Below are 21,602 nucleotides of genomic sequence, written 5' to 3'. Positions count from 1 at the left end.
TGATGAGTAAAGCGAGTCAATCCTAATGAGAAACAAATTTTTTCTATAAAAGGTGAGGAACAACTCATGTGTTTGTATTTTAAAATATTTAAAATGTAAATAAAATCGAAAGTGATTGAAGGACATTTGAACTTTTCAGCTTATTTTGGCCTTTTTTACATATAAAAATTGAGAAGATGATTTCGTTGTTTCCGAGGAATCAATACGGATTGAAAATGATACATTTTTGAATGCCCATCTAAGTCATCTAACAGTCTACACACTTTAATACTCTTTTTATATTACCCAAGATTTGTCTCTTCTTCAGGACTTGAAGAAAAAATGGTGAAACACAGTACAGCGAACAGTGGAGCATGTAATTTCGAAATGGCAAAACCGAAGTTGGAAGGTGACGCCACCTTTGTACGGACGTATATAAATAAATTTTTTTTGGGTAAAACGTATATGAATTTTAAAAGGCTTAAAATGAGAGCGTCGTCGACCCGTTATTGTAGTGGGATCTTTATCCCCTCTGGTTCCAGTTCCACTCCGTTTCTCAGTGTTGTCAGTAAATTTTATTATTATTATTAAATAAAAGAGAAAGGTTTCTCGATTGTGTAAATCGTGTATGTGAGAGGGTAGGAGTTTCAAGACATTAATTAATGGGTGAAGATTTATGACTTTTTCAATTCTTTGTGAGGGACCCTCTCACATATATGATTTACACAACCGTATATGAAAACTTTTTTCATAAATAAATAATATATTTAGTTTAAACTATTTATCACATTTTAGATTTTAATTTAATCAAATATTCTTCTAGATCTGAATTGACTTTGGGAGAAGTGGTGAGAAAAGACATATCCGGATCGTCTCCGTCGCCCGCCCCGTAGCGGCGAGTAATGCCCCGATGAGGCACGATACAAGGACCGTCTTACCGCTCGGCGCCTTGCCCTAGCGGGGTAAGGCGATCATTGCATAACACCTCATTAGCATGCTTCTGCCGCTACGGGCAAGCAGTCGTGAGGATCAGGGTCCGTAAAAGACATGCATAGTTTAGGCCTTGTTACAAGTATGACCGACTTTGAATAGAACTGATTGGAGGAAAATGATTCATGCAGCCAACACCATTAAATTAGTATATATAAGTCTGAATTGTGTTATGTGCTGTGTTTCTTGAGGTAGAGCATAAAAAACGTGATCTTTATGTTTTTATGAATAGGTAGTCCTTCAGTCCTTGTTTGGGATAGAAGGCCCGTCTAATACACCCTAAATTTACAGCTACGATTTAATTTAGAAATTGGAGAATATATAAGAGCATCAAATATATATAATGCCATACTTATACAAACATAGAAGTTGGACGAAAAAAAATTTCTTAGGAATACAAAAAAGGCTAATCTTCTTATTAGGTAGATTGATAATATATGAGTCATACCCATGATATCAAAACTATAGCATCAAGTTTACAACCGATCGATGACAATAAGGCTTCAAGATTGCACATATATAATTTTAACTTGGTTACATGGTACTCAGAAAAGAAGTGGGACAAGGAGGAGGAATGGGTACCTCTACAGTCCCTTCTAACATTAAGATCACCTTCTTCATGGAGGGACGAAGCGAGGGCTCAACCTGTATACACAAAATTGCGACTCTAACCATCTTATCCAACATTGTATAGTCCACCACCTCTTCGTTGTCCCCCACCAGCTTGCCAAGCTCACCAGACTCAAAACAGTCGTAGACCCAATCGGTGAGGTTGATTTCTCCCTCTGGAACATTCGCATCAACTCCCCTTCTATTGCATATTATTTCCAAAAGCACGACCCCATAACTGTAAACACTGCTTTAACCGTTACAGCCAAGTTCGGGTGCCACCACTCGGGTGCAACATACCCTCTCGTCCCTCTGATCCCGGTCTGAGTTCTGGTCTGGTCTGCCTTTAACAGCTTCGCCAATCCAAAGTCAGCAATCTTTGGACATCGGTTCTCGTCCATGAGGATGTTTTGAGGCTTTATGTCACAGTGGATGATCTGGGTGTCACACTCTTCATGTAGGTAGAGCATACCTTTTGCTATGTTGAGAGCAATTCCCTTCCTTTCATGCCAACTTGGTGGCGGTATTTCAGAATTGAAAAGGAGGGCAAGTGATCCATTGCTCATATACTCGTACACTAGAAGCCTATTTGGGCCATCACAACAATAACCAAGCAATTGAACTAGGTTTCTGTGATGGGTTTTGGCAATTACTCTCATCTCAGTCTTAAATTCTCTCTCTCTTTCGTCGAACAATTTGTCGTCTAGTCTCTTTACAGCTGCGTTCCTCGTACCATTTGATAAAGTTCCTTTAAAAACCGTACTGAAAGCTCCCCTTCCCACCACTTCTTTGAAACCTTCTGTCACTTTCTCAAGCTCAACATATGTAAACGATCGAAGTCCTCCGATCTCCTCAACTAATCCTATATTGTTTGCCTGATATGAGGATATCTTCTTATACACCAAAATCCGGTACCGGTAAACAAGAAAGCCGAAAATTGCTAATACCACACATGCACAACCGTTAAATGCAAGACTGATAATTAACATACCTTTACTTGCTCCACCCTTGCTTCCTTTTGTTACCGCCCCATGATCACTTGGAGGGGTGAGACTACTACAATTCATCCTGCTGACTTTAACAAAAGTTAAGGTGATGGTGGCGGATGTATCTTGTAACTTTCTTCCGTATCTCAATGGGAGCTTCCCTTTTCTGCAATTCTGGTCTTTAAGCGTTGAAATATCACAGTTACTGTCTGCCAAGCAAGCATTTTGGCATTCTACTTCAGTTGAGGATAATAAAATTGAATATTGATTGTCTTCCCATACAGTGTTCTCCAATGTATTTATGGAGATGCTATTTTGTGTTTTATTTCCGCAGCTCTGATCAGCTTCTAACTTTGCCAGCTGGCAACCCAAATTTGGGCGACTCTCATTGATGAAGTTGAAACCAGGAATACAGTTGCATACGCCCCACTGATCCATGATAGTACAATACCCATTCAAGCCACAAAGTCCCTTGGGGTCACACTTATCGGCCGATGATTCCCAGTTGATTGACCAATTACTCTTCTGATTCACAGTATTGGACAGTATTGGATAGTTGAGAATCTTTTCTCCCATTGGCCAAAAGAGTATCACTCACCTTTGATCACATGTCAATATCCAAAGATTGATTGTGATCCTCCAGAATTGGTAACTCCAATCCTGGACAGCCATGGCACCTACCTCACCTACCTCACCAACTTTCCTAAAGAGTGCATGACTCATTTATCACATGTGACATCCACTACAAGAAAATGGTGCAACAACGGCACATTGGGAGGAGATATGTCGGCGTTTTTGGTAAACGTCGTTATATATGACTATGCAACGGCGTTTCGCGATAAATGCCATCATATATGAGTATTCAACGACGTTTGTAAACAAACGCCGATATATATAGGTAAACGTACATATTTTAAGGCGTTTTTTCAATAAGCGCCGTTGTAGATAACAAAACAACGACATTTAGTAATAGTGTCGTAGATTGTTTATTGGTGGACTAAGGGGAAGTAGGGCTGCAAGTTTGGCCCTGTTGGCCCGAACCTGCCCTGAGCTCGAACAGGATCTGGGCTAAGATTTCTGGCCTTGAGGGCGGGTTAGGGCCAAAAATTCTTGGCCCTGAGTCAGGGTCGGGTCGGGTCAGGGTTGAGACCTCGGGCTCAGCCCGACTCTGATTTTGACCCTAATGTTTATACCTGATGGACCGGAAGAAAATTCTTTATTTATTAAATAATAGAAGGTATTATACATATAAAGTGGTCTGTGGAGCACTTGGTAGTTTGTGGTGCATAAAATCTAATTGCTATAAGGAGGTCTTGGGTTCAAGCCTCCTCTTTCACATCTTCCCTATACTTGTTCTTTTAATTTGCTTATGGCAGGGCTAATCAGGGCGGGCTTGGGCTGGGCTTGGCCTGTCAGGGTCAGGGTTAGGGTCAAGGTATTTAGGCCCTAAGTTAGGGTCAGGGCGGGCCTGGGCCTAGCTAAGGGGACTCAAGGTTGGGCTAGGGTTTTAAAAAGCCCGGCCCAACCCGGCCCTGTTGCAGCCCTAAGGGGAAGATAGATATAGTGTTTCTATTAACGGCGTTTCTTATAAAGTGCTGCTGTAGAATACAATACAATGGCGTTTCTTGTTAAACGCCGCCGAAAATCCTAAGCCTTATTTCCTTTCCGCTCGAGCCCGCGCTCACCATCTTCTTTCAAATCTCTCAAATTCCCAAACCCTATATTCACTTTCCCGCTCCGTGCCTGCGCGCTCACCATCCCTCTCTCAAATCTCTTTCAATCTCCTCTCTCACTGCTCCCAAATATCTCTGCCACAGCGATCTCCTCTCTCACTGCTCCTGGCCGACGTCTCTGCCGCTGTGATATCCTCGGCTCAACCTCAACCTAGGGTTTTGGAATTCCTCCATCGGCGTGCAAGTCTTCCTCTTCAAAGCTCCACTCTCTCTGAAGGCGAGATTCTCTTCGTTTTCTGACTCAATCTCAACCCTAGTTTCAGACTTCCTCCTCCTATGTTCTCAGACTCTCATGGTATGTGTGTGTGTGTTTTTTTCTTTTTCTTCTCTCCTCCTCCTCTTCTTCTTCTTCTTCATCTCTCACTGTGGCTGAGAGTCACTCGAATCACTCCCACGAATTTTTTCCCCATCTTCCTCTGCTCCTCACGATAATTTTTTTTTTCTTTTTTCTGTTGCTGCTGCTGAAGACGCTGCTCATAGCCAATTATGCGTTCTCTCCTCCCATTCTCAAGCTCCTAGGCGAGAACAGATTGCTGATGCCACTGATTAGTGCTCTCCCACCTTCTCCCTCACTCACTCTCTTCAACTTGCCATAGACAAACACAACAATCAGAGCCTTTCTTTTTGGGTGTAGGGAAGCTTGCCACCTATATCCTTCCCCAGTTGTTTGCATATGCCATAAATTATCCAATGCAAAAGTTTTTGCAGGCTCAGAGGAAAGTAATGGTAATAGCTTGGGTGTCAAGAACAGTCATGGTGATACATGTATTTCTTAGTTGGTTGCTCATATCTGAGCAGTTGCTGCAGTTCCTGATGATGTAAACGCATGGGAGGCACTAAAGGGGAGACCTCATAATGTAGATCTCATCTTGACAGAGGTGGAATTGCCATCAATATCTGGATTCACTCTTCTTACCTTGATAATGGAGCATGAGATCTGCAAGAAAATTCCTGTTATAAGTATGATCTGATGAAAAGACATCATTTGGATGATATTTCCATAACATCTTTAATATTTAACATTGTGGATTTCCATTCCGAATAAGTCTGAATTTCTGTTGTGATAATGCAGTTATGTCCTCAAATGATTCAATTAGCATGGTTCAAATGCATGATGAGGGGTGCTACTGACTTTCTCATTAAACCTCTTAGGAAGAATGAACTTCGGAATTTGTGGCAGCATGTTTGGAGAAGACAATCTGTATGCCCTGTCCCTACATTTTTCCTTTAAATTATGTCTTTTAAGACTTTGAATTCAAATTGATCTTGATTTATTTGTGTTTTCTTATTAGTCAGCTGGTGACAGAAGCCTTGCACAACGAAACGTTGAAGCAATATCTGAAAACAATGTGGCGAGTAATCACTCAAGTGATTATGTGGCTTGCACACAAAAGAACAAGACAAGCAGTGGAAAAGGAAGTGATGCTCAAGTAAGTGTTTTCTAGCCACCCAGTAGTACAAATTTTCTGCTTACATCATATGTCTTTGGAATTAACTATGCCTGTTTCTTGTTGTGCTTCTGAGGCTTTGTGGTAATACTTTACAAGCACTTTCAGGATGCCACTACTATGACACATATATTAACATGACAAATGTTTGTTGATGAGGTTTTGTGGTAGTACTGTTAACTTCATGCATCTAATGGTAAATTGGTAATGGATTTTCCAACAGAATATTAGTACTACATATTGTTCATATTCCAATTCTTGCAGCATGAACATAAGAGGTTGGAATGCCATGATTGGACTTGGATTCAATGCTGCAATAAGGTTGTATACACTAATATGAAGTTAATTAATGAAGTAGTTACAGAAATGTGATTTTCTTTTCTCTTCCTCATTTCCCTTTGTATTCAAATGGTTGTATATCCCCTAGTGCTGCTTTTTCCTAATTGTATATATACTTCTATGCCATATCCCATTAGCAAATTATTAGGCCTTGGACTTACTCTTTGTTTTTTTTTTTTTTTTTGGTCTATCCTACTCAAGGGCCCATAGGCCAACTACAAGCTAAGGGGAAGGCTAAGACAAGCCCACAATCTACAACTAAGGGGGGGAGGGGGGGGGGGGGGGGGAGAAAGGTGCCTTTTTTTGGCACAAATGCAATCCAGGAGAGTCGAACACTTGACCTCCTGGGGGGCATGCACCAACTTGCAATGCCTCCAGCCAAACTCAAGTTCAAAACTAGCTATCAAGTCTAATTTCTTTAACAATTCTGTGAGTGGTTTTATTTTTTATTTTTTAAAATTGTTCCACATTTTATCTTAGCTTTGATTGATTGATTACCTGTACTTGCAAAAATCCATCCAGGGATATAAGTAACAATAATCTTGGAAATCGGATACCCTATCAACTCCGTCTGAATGTGCAACAACTGTAAGTTTTTCATTGATCTAGTAGTTGAATCATTTTTCTGATTCAATTTATGACTTGAAGTTGACTGGTTGCTCTACTTTATTGTTCTTGTGGTTAATCCTTTTGAGTTAGTGCTAGTTGTAGCTTGAATTTATCATAGGTAAGTTGTAGTTTTTACATGCATTATCTCTTTCTTCTCTTCTTCACTTTCTCTCTTTATTTTCTTCCCATTATAATTCAACCCTCCTTGTTGAACACTTCCTTGCTGTCCTACATCAAGAAAAGATGGATGTAACTTTTGGATAGTTGGTCAAGTAAATCTTTGTTTCGAGTCTAAAATGTGTAGGATATTTGGTCAGGTAATTAGTACTGAAATGGATATCAGTGAATGTAATTTCTTAGTACTGATCTGGATGAATTTCTCATGCCCAATACAAATTGTACTTGGGAGCTCCTGTTTGCAACAGACTTGTGATAATACACCTACAACAAACTTTTGTACATTCTTAGTGAAACTGCAAGCAGCCAATGTGCCATGGGAAGCTGATGAGCATCCTTGTTAAACATTGGAACTAAAAAGTAAAAGGGAAAGATGTAAACAAGGATAGAAAATGTTCAAACTCAAACTTGGAAAGCTTGATGCCATCATATTGGAGTAGTTTTATGTCTTTCTCTCTCTCACCAAAGAATGTTTGTCTGCCCAGCTCTGCCTATAATTTCTGGTAGAACTACTTGTTTCCAAGCAGTTTTGTAACCTCCAGGTAATCTCCTCTCTCTCCCCACCTAAAGGAAAATCTCTGCTCATATCTGGCCGTGATATCTAGGGAGAACTTTGGCCCTTTTCAAGTAGATCTCCAGTGGCCAATACTCAAATCTTAGTTTGAGCATTTTCCTATCTGTTGTTGACCTCTCTCTCCTATTTTTTGTTTCAGATTGGTGACAATCTTTAGTTGAAGTCATCTTCCATTGTTCAGAGAATTGTTTAGTTGAAGTAGGTAAGAGATTAGTTTTGTATGCATTATACTGTGGATTATTTTTATATAGTAGATTAGGAAATTGTTGGCGGGATGATGTTTATTTATTCCTTGTTTAAATGTTGATGGAATTGGTGTTCTGTTATTAGTTATTACATGGTTTAATTATTTTAGAAAATCTCATCCCAACAAATGGATTATAAATCTTTGTTCCTCGGAGATTTTTATTTTATTTTATCTAATGTCTTTGTTATGTATGCTTTGTATAATGAGTTCTTACATTCTTATATAGAGATGGATTTTTTGTTTCTTTTGATTAGTACCCATCTTTCTTTATGTTAGTTCTTGTCAAAGTTCAAGTCTTTCGTTTTGAACTTGAGTTTGCATTAGTTATGAACACTTATTACATATTTTAAAAATTATGCTCTTGCACATTTTATGTATTGAGTTTAAACTATTCAGATCACCAGCATCCCATTGCATGTAACAGCCTTTTATTTTGAAATAAAAATTGGTTGGGTGTTCAGTGGCTGAAACAGTTCCCTTGAATTAATAACTAAAAAACTATTAAGTGTTGAATCTATTCTCAATTTGATGCAGATAAATCATAAAAGTGGGTATTTTAGTGGATTTAACCCTGGATTTGGTTACATATCAGTTGGGCCTTTGGGTCAAGGGGTTTTCATTGTAATAGGTCGTTCTAATGGGCCTATACTAAGGGTAGGAGCTAGGACTACAAGATTAGTCAAGTAGGATTATTTTAGTACAAATTTGTGGGTAAATCTTAGAACCATTAAGTATTTGTGTCCAGATTTCACTATAAGTTTATGTTATGCTTTTAGAGTCCCAGTTTAAGTTCCAAATCATTATATGAATATTAGAGAATCATTGTAGAAGTGTTATAGCTAAAGAGGAACAAGTTAGTTTATATAGTTGAGACCAACTTTTCAAGAGACAGTCATTTCTAACCTATTCTTATACTTAGTTGACCATCCATACTTGTGATATTGTTTGTTTAATCATTAACAAGTATTTGTGTTGGATCTCATACTACCTAATGTGCTTCATGTTTCTGTACCAGAGCATTCATTGTAACTTACCATCTCCTGACAGTTCTAGAGATATACCATCAATTATTAGATTACAATCCCCTCAAGTGTGTTAAGGCATCAGTTAGACCTGAGCATCTCAAACTCAGAATTCTTTTTAGATGATTTGTGATGAATTTTGAATTTGTGCATAAAAAGACACGCTGTTTTAGTCTATTGATTTGGATAATTACTTGCTCAAGTCCTTGTTTCTGCCTATTGCTTATAAATGGGTCAAATTTGAGTTTGATTTGGACTATTGATCGCTTAATCTCTGTTTCAGTCCATTGCTTTTTAAATGTATCAGACTTTAACATTACTTGGATATATTTACTTAAATTTCTTATTTCACTCCATCTCTGTGGATGCACTTCGAATCTGAAATGGGTAGGGTATTTGGTGAGGTATACCTCTGTTTTATATATAAATTTGGTTTGGATATAAAAATAGGTGACATGATGAATCAATTACCTTTGAAACAAGTTAATGGATTGAATATAGAAGTAATTTTTTTTAAAAAAAAAAAATACATTCAGCGGCGTTTTTTTACAAACGCCGCTAAAAGTAAAAACTCAACACCTATGACGGCACTGTTTAAATGCCGTTGTAATACACTTTCCCCGGCGTTTATTGTAAAACGCCGCAAAAGAATAGAAATTCAATACCTATCACGACACTAATAAAAATGCCGTTGTAGTACATTTTCCCCCGACATTTATTAAAAAACGTCGCGACAAAGGTACATACACAGACACACTAAAAAAATGCCATTGTACAAAAACGCCATCGTGGGCCCAATTTCTTGTAGTGATCACATGTGATATATCTCTAGAACTATTATTGACAGTCAATTAATATCAATCCTAGCCTTGCATGGCAACCCTATCCCTTTGATTCATCACCTTCTATTTATTGTCATCTATTATATATATTTCATTATCCAGAGAATCCCTAAGGCAATGAAATATACTTTGCATTATTATACAGTACTGTTAAGAGAATAGACTCTGAAGATTCCATCAACATCGATCGTCATGCAATAAAAAACTTTCCTGTTGTTGATGGGAGTTGGAGTTCCACTGGAAAATAGATTCTTTATATTGAAATAGGTACTATTCAGCAAATACAGGTTCCATCATTGTCAAGATTTAATGTCACGTTATCTCCTTAATTGCCCACCTGTCCATGATGTCCAATATAAATATGGAGCTGTATCTGTAGTATTAGTGGGGTATTGAACAAGGTTGGCGTCATTCTGCATCTTGACACGAAATATTCCAGTCGATTGGTCGGTTTCTGATGCACTAGAGAACAGCTCCTTTCCCTGCGAGTAGGCGTTGACCTGGCAGAAGAGTGTTGGTAGGGGAATCAAAACTTTGCCAAAAGATCTTTCCACCTGAATTGTATAGAATGAAATTTCCAGTGTCAAGCATGGAAGCCCAAGAAGCAGGGTGTGAAGAATCGACGTATCCAATAATAGATTTGTTTTGGCCTTGTGGTGTGGGTTGCAGGATCAACCTACCATCAGTTGTAAGAAACAACGTAGCGTTTGCTAGACAAAGGTGGATCGGCTCGGTTTGATGTCCATACGACTGTTTTTTCAGGTATTTGGGCAAACCAAATTCCAATGGCAAACCCGTTTCGTTGTGGATAAAATTCAAAAGCAAATCGACCAGAATGAGAAAGCCATGATGATGATGATGATGAATTGGTATTATTGGAGGAGGAAGGGGAGAGAGAGGAACCTAAGCTAATGTTGGATGATCTTTGTTGTTGAGCTACTACTACTACTGTAGAAATATGAAGTAGAACTGCAGAGAAGATCAGTAGTAGAAACACAAAGGTAGCAGCAGCCATTATGAGAATTGGAAGAAGAGATCGAGTAGTTGGTTGGGTATGTGATCTACCATTGTTTGCATAGTTAGCATCTTTATATTGTCACTGGTAACTAGGGCCATCTTTGGTATTGTTTTTATTTTTGATTTTTGATTTAAAAAACGTTTTTAGTTATATTTGATATCATTTATGGAACTTGTTTTTATTTAAAAAAGATTAAAATTAAATAAAAAATTCAAAAAAAGGTTGAAAGCCATTTATGATTTTTGGTTGAAAAGTGTTTTTCGCTATTTGTGCACTGAAGTTAAGAACGTTAAAAAACACGTATAAATTGGTCCTTAACAACGGTTCTGTTGTGAGGTTAAAATTGTAAATTGTCCACTAAAAATAAGAAAACAAAACCCCCTCTCTCACTCTCTCTCTCGTCCCTCATCTCTCATCTCTCATCTCTCATTCCCTATTTTCTTCTGTAGCGCCTCCAACCCTATACTCTCTGCAGCTTCGTTTGGCTTCTTGCTGGCACAGGAAAAAATTCCTTGACCCCATTTCTTTCAGCTTCTCCTCCCGATTCAGATCTGTTTCAATCAATATAAGTGTATCAACATTCCTAATTCATTTTCCCCAAATCTCAATCCATGAAAACTAAAAAGAAAGAAGGAAAGAAAGTTATCTGATTTTAGATTTCTTACTTTCTAAGCTAAACTGAGAATAATGGAGGATTTCCGCAAGGTCCGTCGTGGGCAGCAAAGGCCTTCTCCCCTCCCTGGCATACAACCTTTGCGCCGCTGCAAACAGATCTCCAACAGTCGACTCCGGTGACATCACCACCTGTACAGCTCCCAAGCTCCTCTGTATTGTTACATTCAGCAGCAACTTCGTCAGCCTGGCCGGCATCTCTCATGAAATTTCCTGTAATTTTCCAGCAGAAAGCAGATCCGGGAAAGTCTTTGGCCAGCGAATCTCAACCTCAGTCAGATGGGCTCGCCAGTAAAACGACGCTGCCCTTTCCACAATTTCTTTCCTCTCCCATTCTCTTCAATCCCTCTTCGGTGCCCACTCTTGGAAGGGCTCGGCATATTTTTTTTCTTTTCGATCTCTCTGTATTGAGTATCAAACTACGAATTGATCACCTCAAACGGCAGTAACGGTAAAACCTAGCACCGTCTCTCTCAACTCAACTCTCTGCGGCCTCCGCCTCCAACCCTAAACTCAACTCTCTGTGGCCTCCGATATCCCTCCTCTCTCTCTCTCTCGATCGTCTCAGTTTTGTAAAGTTTTTTTTATGGTTTTAATAATCTTCAAAGTTTTACTGTACCACGCCACAAATTCTCTTTGGGCTAAAGCTTATCATGCGAGCAGAGTATGGTGTGAGTGCAAACTAAATTGCCACACAATGTCTCTAAAAAGAGAAAGCTTCAACCTTCTTGCAGCTGGAGTAGTCCTAGCCTACAAGATTTGGGTAGGAAGGAACCAAAAACTTTAGCTTAAGCAACAACCAGACTTAAACCGTTGATCCAAAACTGGAAATCATCATTTCAAAACTACTCTTAACTTTTCTTCAAAACACAACAAAATATGTTGTCATCAGGAATTAGTTCTTCACCAACCAACAATGGTGCACAAAACGCCATCCTTCCTTTTAAATTGTTGGATTGGACTGGATTAAAATTGGATTATTGAAATAGAGTCTGCACCAGGGTTTTAAAAAAAGGAAGCGAGATCTGAATGAGTCCAGCCAATTTTGAACTGATTCCGGTTCTGATCTGCTGGTATTGGTAAGAAATTGGCTGGAATTGGCCAGATCCCGCTTACACCCTAGAAACCCAGATGGGACACCCTCCTCCAAAATGTTAGGAGTCAACTATTCACCTAATCCGATTCCAATTTTTAAATCCGTGGTTCAAACAGATGGTAGCTTGGATGAGTAATCTAAAGGAGTAGGGTAGTCTGCAATAATCTTCATGTCTGATCTCACATTTTCGCAGCATCAACTAGGTTTGGACTTGCAGCATCATCAACAAAAGCAGAGACAAAAAGAATCCTCCAAGGAATAAAACTAGCAAGTTATTTTGCACATAATAGGTATACTAAACCTATTTTTAGGGACACAATCTATTATGTCTATTGGTTACTAAATGAATTTTATATTTTGATCAAAAATGATTTTCATAAATGAATTTTATTAAATAGACAAAAAAAAAAAAAAATGGGTTCTTTCTACAGTCATTTGTCTCGACCTGAAGACCCTTGAATCTTTGGGATCTGGAACAATAGCTTTCTGGTTCTTCCGATTTGGAACCGAACAGAAATGCAAAAACTCCATTTTTCTTTTCAAAAAACAAAAACTCCATCTTCCCACCGACAATACACAGGAGGCCGGAGGTGGGAGGAGACAATAGCTTTCTTAAAAACAAGAGGGTTTTGAGAAAAAAAAAAATCAAAACAGAGAGAATCAGTTTACAGGGGAGTGCTTCAAGGAGATGGGTTTTGGGTTGTAGCGGTGGTTCTTTATTTATTTATTTCTTTATTTTTGTAAATTGATTATCTGTGGGTTTGCAGACAGGAGAAGAAAGAGATTTACAGGGGATTGCTTCAAGGAGATGGTTTTAGTTGCAGGTGGGGTTCCTTGGTTGTCTTTGGGAGTGGGAAAAATTGGGACTTGAAATATCCCTAAGATCGACCATCTGGTAGAGACTCCATCACCGTCGCCCTTCCGGTGTCTGGTCGTGGGCATTAGACCCATGTGAAAGCTCCAGGTCTTTGCAATGTAGCTGATGATGTTGCTTCTGTTTCTTTCTTTTTTTTTTTGTTTTTTTCTGAATGTCAGTCGTTTGCTATTCTTCTTCTCTGTTTTAGTCTCCGCCTTCCTTCCTTCTTTTTGCTTCTTCTTCTACTCCCATTGTTTTTAATGTTTTAAGGAGAAGGGAAAAACAAAGTGTTGGAAAATAGTCAGAAATACGAAAAAAGGGCATAAGTGTAGCAACACGAATTTGCCATTTGCCAAAAAGAAAACAAGCAAAATCCGAAGCAGAGATGATAGGAGAGAGAGAGTCTGGACTACATATTTCCTTCAAACAATATTATCGATTGGATCTAACGTCTTCTCCGTCTTGCAGATGTGGCAAGAACTGTGCGGAGCCCAGGCGATGGCGTTGACGCTGGCCTGGTGCCTCTGCAACTCAAAGAAGAAGGAGAAGAAGAAGGAGAAGGAGGAGAAGGGACGGTGGTGATGGGGTGGGAGTTTTTTACAATTACCACCCCAAAAAGGGCATTTTGGTCTTAAAAAATCCATGACAACGACACATTATCACGATTAACCTCCGCCGTTACGGGTCTGTAACGGTGGGGGCCAGTTAGTTATTAATAGGCAACAGGGGAAGGTAACAGTTATTTCAAAGTTTTTGGGAGATAATAATAAATATGAAAGATTTTGGGGTGATAATTGTAAAAAACCCAAAATAAAAACTATACGAAAAGAGCCTAGGTTTCTAATCAAGGTTTCAAACTTGGAATATTGTGTTGAACCATCATTATCTTCTTTTATTTTTGGGAGAAACCATCATTATCTTCGTTCTCCCATTTTGAAAAATTCCAAATAACTTTTATTCTTGGGAATTAATTATATGGGATCAAATGAGTCAACCCCTTCTCTTCTTTGATTTGGTCAGCTTTTTATTCCCCTTCTATAGACTATTTAACGGATATCTTTCCAATAGTAAAAAAAAAAAAAAATTAAAAAATATGAAAAAAGTTTAAACAATGGTTTCTAATGGTTAACGAGTTTAATTAATTTGAATTTGTAAAGTATATGCTAAGACCATAGAATCTCGTTTCGTATGACCCCAAGGGCCACGGCAAGGTTTAAAGAACAAAACCAATACATTTCGCCCAATACCAGCTATAAGATACCAAAACCTCAAACCATGTTTACAGTGTCGAAGAATTTAGATGATTATCCTTGACAACGATTCTTTATGCAATAACTTTGGTATGCAATTCAGATTCTAAAATCCAAAGAATGCAATAAACATCACTAATTCCATTATAAAGTAGGGACATTATAAATTAAGTTATAAATGGTGACATTCGGAAAGATCGATCCTTTTAAGAAATTAATTTATTACCATATTATCATTGAACTTGTGGTTTGTGGAGTTAAGTGTCGTCGATCTCATATGTCAATTTCACGGGACAACACAATGTGACAGGTTCATGTTCACGCATCTGAGCGTAGAAAAACGGGTCATATCCGTTCAAATGGAATCCATCCTATGTGGGACCTAGATAAGGTGGATTCCATTGACCTGTTCTCGTATCTGAACGTGAGCCCAACTTCAATACAATCGTTCTTCAAAGTCTCTCTCTCGATCGATTCCCTACTTCCTAGAATAATTAAGTCTTCAACAGAAAAAGAAAGAATAATTAAGTCTTCACTGTACCAACCAGAATTCGTCTCGCCCGACCAGAAATCGTTGTATTTTGGAGTATCAAGAACTTCGTTCTCGCATTTTGGAAAATTCCAAGTAATTTCTCTTCTTGGGAATTAAATATATGGATCAATTCCTCTCATCGAAAAAAAAAAAAAGAGTCAATTCCTTCTCTTATTTGACTTGGTCAGTTTTTTATTCCCCTCCCAAAGGGTATAACATCTTTATAATGGGGAAAAAAAAAAACCAAAAAAAATATAAACAATGGTTTCTAATGATCAATGAGTTTAATTAATTTGATTTTGTAAAAAAAAATGTTAAGATCACAAAATCCCGTTTGTATGACCCTAAGAATCATGGGATTTAAAGACTTAGAATAGAGATATAAATAGATCGAATACAGATCAAATGCGAATTGAATAATTACCATATCTTAATTACTAAAACGAGGCACATTGGATAACAATCATATTAACCCTTTTATTCCAAAGTGGCTTTTAAATTCCTAGAAGAAAAGAAAGTGAGAAACTCGAAAGCAGAAAATCATCTTATATTTCAACGTGCTAAAAAAACTCTACATGTAAAAGATCTAGGCCTCAACCACAAGAGGATCGGACAAAATTATCCCTTGATTTCTTTAAAAAATGAGTTTTTGAACCATTTTACCCCTTACCCATACTATGCTATCAATACAGTATCGGCACGGTATCAATATGGATGAATAGCAAAATCGACATGTATCCCGATACGGACAATATGATACCGATACTTAGAACCATGCCCTCCAAAGACACAAAAACCTAGCTAGTTCACCTCCAGTGTGGAGGGAACTGCCTCCTACTAAAACTTTATGCCCCACAACAACAAAACCTATTAGAAATCATTAAAATTTACATCAGATTTGTGTTCCTCTCCAAATTATAATACATGTGGTTAAGATCTCCTCCTCTCATAGTTATTTGCTCAATCGACTCTAATAGAGCTGTTCTTTTATCTAAATTGTAGAATTCTCATTTACCAGAAATTTTTTTTTTGGGTAGAATTCTCCGAATTTCACACGATTTGGTTGCAAATCAAGTGAAATGAGATCTAGAAGTTCATTGGCAGATGAATCACAATTTTGCATGTATTTTTATATGCAGATTGGATGATCCAGATCGAGTAGATCAGATCAGCCGATCCAACTGCAACAAATCGAAAGGGTAGAAAATCAGCCTGTCAATTCCCATACGAATCAGCCAAATCTACCCAGCCGATTCTTATTTCTCCAAACCCTATCCTTTTGGAGTCTACAACACCAGATTCCACGGTTCTAATGCGTGGTTTACAATATCAAATCAAATCTTTTGGTATTGGCGTGTAATTACAAATATATATATGGGAAAAATATTTCTGCTTGGGGGAGTCGGAGTGTGGCTTACGCTATTCTTGGACAGAACACTGTCTTCTTTGGTCTATAACTACATATTTGCTTTTTTTCTGTTCTTTTCAAAAAAGTAATCTGAATTTTTTTAATTTGGATCCTCTATTATCGAACTGTCTACAGAACCTTACTACCAAGGCACAACAAGACGAATAATTGTCTTATACCTGCCGAACACCTTGCCCGAATGGGCAGGGATAAACTTTTCTTTTCCCATCAAGTGTTTTAAGTTTTTGTGACTTAATTTTATATCTCTAGTCCAGATTCCGGATCCACTGCAATAAATGATGGGGCCTTACTTTTATGAGGAGAATTATTGGTGTGAGGTCCACCAGGCAATGTTTTTGGTTTGGTCATCTAAAAATAACAGGGGAGAAGAAGAGGCGAGAGTTCAATTTTTTGGTGGAATCAAAGGTAAAACTTCTGCCAGAGAATGTTGGGCCACCCTCCAGCTCTAGAGCTATGGGGTTCTCCCTTGTTTCTCGCTTCTCATCTCAGACTGTTTCAGGCTATCGTCATCCTTCGAGGCTTCGAGCTGGTTCTCTTTGTTCACACCCTTCATGAAGCCAACAAGGTCGCAGATGTGCTTGCTTCTCTAGGCTCCTCGACGCAATTTAACAGTTTTTGGCACTCCCCTCCCCCGGCTTGTATCACTCTTTCTCTCTTTGATGATTGTACTGGTACTTTCTTCAGATAATAAAGCTTTATTACCAAAAAAAAAAAAAAAAACTTTGAGTGAATAAGGTGTAAATTGCAGGGAATGATAGAAATTTTCCGTCGAAATTTGGGCGATTGATTTCACGGCAAATTCCAGGTAAATAAATACGGCGATTGAAAAACAACTTTTCTTGTTGTGGTGGAATTAAAGTGTCATCAGTCTCTGACTCTCTCTATTTACTCTATTTCAAAGATTTAGTAATGGTATCAATCTCGGCTGATACTGATTCGATGTCGGTCTAGATTCATCTTAATCGGATGATTTTATCCTTAAATTTCAATAAAATTAGGTTATATTTTCATTTTTGTTCTTAGCCATTATTAATTTTTTTTTGTCGTAAATTCATGGCCATTATTTGGTCAAGAATCGATAACAGTATCCTTGCCTTAAAGGTTCGTATAATTTAAGAAAAAGAGGGCTGGGCGCTATATGAAATGACCACATTGCCCAGACGGTATTACAGTCATGCAACCGACATTGCCCAGAGTTCGGTTCCTCTGGACGTACCAACAAGTTAACATACATGTGAGAGCCAACCACATGTTCTATTTTTTATCATTTACGAGGTGAGGAGGGGTATTTATGGAAACAAAATTAAAATGTGATTGGCTCTCATATGTACGTTCACCTGTTGATACGTGCAGATGATCCATTCTCCATTGCCCATACGTAACGTGTGCGTGAAGCAATGGAAAAGTGAGTCTAGCTCACGTTCAGGTATGTGAGCGTATGAGAACAGCTCCCACCTGTTTTGATTTGAGACGTTCTCGCACATTCACGTGAGTCCAACTATGGAAAAGTCTAGAGCGATGAGAAAATATTGGAGTCACGAGTCACGATCATCTTCATTTCAACTTTTAATACGGGACCAACGCATGTTCATTCCACGTGATATAATTTTGTTGGTTTGTGAAAAGGTTTAGGAAATAATGCAAGGGTTGGTCCCGTCGTACGTAGTATTGGAATTCAAAAACTTTTAATATGGGACCACCGTATGTTCGTTCTACTTAATATAATCGCCTTATAAGTTAGGTTCTGTCTGTTTAACGAATAAAAATATGTGACAAATTTGTGAGGGTAGGTCTCACATGTTGTGGGTTGAGTTTCTTTTTTTTTTGATGAAAAATATTTAGGGTTGAATTGCCAAAGAAAATAATGGATTATGCATTTTATAGTGGGGTGAGATTTATTGGCAGAGAGAGTAAATGGACGTGGGATGGGATTCCATGAGAAAAAAAGGATTTTTATCCTCTCAATTTGTAATCAATCAATTTTTGTCAATTTATCCCTTCAAATGTTGGCACGTGACTATTTAAATTGGCACATTTGTGATAATTTGTGGAAAATAAGTACAAGTTTTTCATTTTTTTTTTTTTTTTTCTACTTTTCTCAGTCAAAGTTCAAACAAACAGAACCTTAGAGATACTCCTTCAGTCCTTCCTACACGACGAGCTATAAAGATGATCAGAGTTTTGACTTCTTAATTCAATATCCTTGACTAGAAATTAACCTTGACTATTCTTATTGCTACTAGCTAGTAACAATAAAAGGGAACCAAATACACACCCAACCAAGTGCCAACTACTGTCTTCTTCCAATTCTCATGGCTGCTGTTGCTACTTTTGTGTTTCTACTACTCCTCTCTGCTGCACTTCATAGTTTTGCAGTAGTTGCTCAACAAAGATCATCCAACATTAGCTTAGGTTCCTCTCTCTCCCCTTCCTCTTCCAATAATACCAATTCATCATCATCATGGCTTTCTCCTTCTGGTCGATTTGCTTTTGGATTTTATCCACAAGGAAATGGGATTGCCATTGGAATTTGGTTTGCCCAAATACCTGAAAAAACAGTGGTATGGACATCAAACCGAGACAATCCACCTTTGTCTAGCAACGCTACGTTGCTCCTTACAAGGGATGTGCTTGACCCTGCAACGCACACAACAAGACCAACCAAAATCTAGTGTAGACGATTTTTCACAGTCTGCCTCTTGGGCTTCCATGCTTGATACTGGAAATTTCGTTCTATACAATTCAAGTGGAAAGATGTTGTGGCAAAGTTTTGATCATTTCCCTACGGACACCCTTCTGCCAGGTCAAAAGCTAAAAGAAGGGCAGGAGCTAATCTCTAGTTTATCAGAAACCAACCACTCAATTGGAATGTTTCGGCTCAAGATGCAGTATGATGGCAACCTTGTTCAATACCCCATTAATACTGAAGACGCGAAACCAAATGCTTATTGGGCATCAGGTTCGAATACGCCAGACAACCTTACATTAAATCTTCAAGCTGATGATGGAAAACTATATTTGGTTAATAGTAGCGGTTCCACCAAAATGACTCTATTTTCCGGTACTGGAACTTCCAACAACACCAAACTTTTTTACCGCATGACGATCGATGTTGATGGGATATTAAGAGTCTATTCCCTTACTGTGGATGATCAGAAGAATAGTAGTTGGTCAATCAACTGGGAATCATCCACCTATAAGTGTGAACGCAAGGGCATTTGTGGCGTGAACTCGTATTGTATTCTCATGGATCGGAGGACTGCATGCAACTGTATTCCTGGTTTCAACTTCAGTGATGATAGTAGCCAAAGTTTGGGTTGCCAGCAGCAGGACTGCGGAAATGAAACAGAAACAAATAATAGCAACTCCATATATACGTTGGAGAACACTTCATGGGAAGACAGTGCATATTCAGTTTTATCATCCCAAACTGAAACAGAATGTAAAGCTGCTTGCTTGGCAGACCTTAACTGTGAAGCTGCAACGTTTCAAGACCAGGAGTGCAAAAAACAGAAGCTCCCGTTAAGATACGGAAGAAGAATAGTAGACACATCCACCACCACCACCTTAACTTTTGTTAAAGCAGCACTCAACAAGATGACTTGTAGCACCACCACCACCCCTCCAGGAAGAAAAGAAAGCAAAGGCGGCATCCGGAAAAGTACTAAAGGTATTTTAATTATCTGTCTTACATTCACTGCTTGCGCATTTATAGTATTAGCATTTTCTGGCTTTCTTGTTCACGAAAACCGAGTTTCGGCGTATAAGAAGATGATATCCTCAGATCAGGAAAACAAACATAATAATATAGGATTAGTTCATGAGGAGATCGGATTTCGATCATTTACATATGATGAGCTTGAGAAAGTGACAGAAGGTTTTAAAGAAGTGGTGGGAAGGGGAGGTTACAGCACGGTTTTTAAAGGAACCATATTCTTGTCAACTAATAATGACGACAGAAGAAGCAGGATTGTTGCTGTCAAGAGACTAGACAAAGTGTTGGATGAAAGAGAGAGAGAATTTCAGACTGAGATGAGAGTAATTGCCAAAACCCATCACAGAAACCTAGTTCAATTACTTGGTTACTGTTGTGATGGCCCAAATAGGCTTCTGGTGTACGAGTATATGAGCAATGGATCACTTGTAGACTTCCTGTTCAAATCCTCCGATGAATTAGGACCACCACCAAGTTGGCATGAAAGGGTGGAAATTGCGGTCAACATAGCTAGAGGTATCCTCTACCTACATGAAGAGTGTGACACCCAGATCATCCACTGTGACATAAAGCCTCAAAACATCCCCATGGACGTGAATCGATGTCCAAAGATTGCTGATTTTGGATTGTCAAAGCTGTTAAAGGTAGACCAAACTAGAACTCAGACTCTGGTTAGAGGCACAAGAGGGTATGTTGCACCCGAGTGGTGGCAACGGAAATTGCCTGCTGTAACAGTTAAAGCAGATGTTTACAGTTATGGGGTGGTGTTTTTGGAAATAATATGCGGTAGAAGGGGAGTTGATGTGAATGTTGCAGAGGAAGAAACCATCCTCATAGATTGGGTCTTCAACTGTTTTGAGGGTGGTGAGCTTGGTAAGCTGATTGGGATTGGTGATGAAGTGGCGGTGGACTATACAATGTTAGAAAGGATGGTTAGGATCGCAATTTGGTGTATCCAGGACGATCCCTCGCTTCGTCCGTCCATGAAGAAGGTGGTATTAATGTTAGAAGGGACCATAGAGGTACCTATTCCTCCTTGTCCCATTTCTTTGTGAGTTTCCATGTAACCAAGTCTGAGTTGTGTAATCTTGAAGCCTTATTGTCATCGGTTGTAATCTTGATTAGCTAGCTAGCTATTTGTATTCCTAGGAAATCTTTTTCCTCCAACTTCTCTGTCTGGTCTGTATGTTTATGCTACATAATTTAATTTTTCGTTAATTTAAATTTTTTTTTTTTTTTTGGTGATAATTTTCGTTAATTTATATATTTTGGGAAAAAGCTGTTTGTAATTACCTTGGTTACAAGGTATTGTTGTAAACTTGTAACCATGTTTTGTTTTCCATTTATATCCTTCATTTTATATATCAATCTTCTTTTAAAATTGGTGTGTTTCGTAATTTCCCCCTCTACCTTCTCCCTTTCCCCTTCTTCTCAGTCTCCGGCTCTCCTTTCCCTTCTCCTTCTCCTTCACCTTCTCCT

General features: G+C 38.5%; 1 protein-coding gene, 2 long non-coding RNA genes and 1 pseudogene across 3 annotated transcripts; 3 read left to right on the top strand and 1 right to left on the bottom strand.

Annotated features, from left to right (window-relative positions):
- Positions 1-1,790: 1,790 nt before the first annotated feature.
- LOC122640417 (G-type lectin S-receptor-like serine/threonine-protein kinase LECRK4) lies at positions 1,791-3,140 on the bottom strand. The gene has a single exon (XM_043833605.1). The coding sequence runs from the start codon at positions 3,138-3,140 to the stop codon at positions 1,791-1,793; it is 1,350 nt and encodes a 449-aa protein (XP_043689540.1).
- A 1,956-nt stretch (positions 3,141-5,096) lies between these two features.
- LOC122660806 lies at positions 5,097-5,637 on the top strand. Its single transcript, XR_006332790.1, has 3 exons — positions 5,097-5,257; positions 5,370-5,498; positions 5,590-5,637. It is a non-coding gene; the product is annotated as an uncharacterized LOC122660806 (long non-coding RNA).
- A 68-nt stretch (positions 5,638-5,705) lies between these two features.
- On the top strand, positions 5,706-7,720 carry LOC122660813. Its single transcript, XR_006332791.1, has 3 exons — positions 5,706-5,716; positions 7,339-7,412; positions 7,584-7,720. It is a non-coding gene; the product is annotated as an uncharacterized LOC122660813 (long non-coding RNA).
- A 10,963-nt stretch (positions 7,721-18,683) lies between these two features.
- On the top strand, positions 18,684-21,235 carry LOC122640333 (annotated as a pseudogene).
- The last annotated feature ends 367 nt before the right edge of the window (positions 21,236-21,602 follow it).

The sequence above is a fragment of the Telopea speciosissima genome, chromosome 1 (genome assembly GCF_018873765.1).
Source record: "Telopea speciosissima isolate NSW1024214 ecotype Mountain lineage chromosome 1, Tspe_v1, whole genome shotgun sequence".
NCBI lineage: Eukaryota > Viridiplantae > Streptophyta > Magnoliopsida > Proteales > Proteaceae > Telopea > Telopea speciosissima.
The sequence above is the reverse complement of the archived record's forward strand: the minus strand, read 5'-3'. Positions and strand labels throughout refer to the sequence as shown.

Coding starts and splice junctions, on each gene's coding strand:
- LOC122640417 (XM_043833605.1), bottom strand. CDS start 3,140: ATGGGAGAAAAGATTCTCAACTATCCAATACTGTCCAATACTGTGAAT.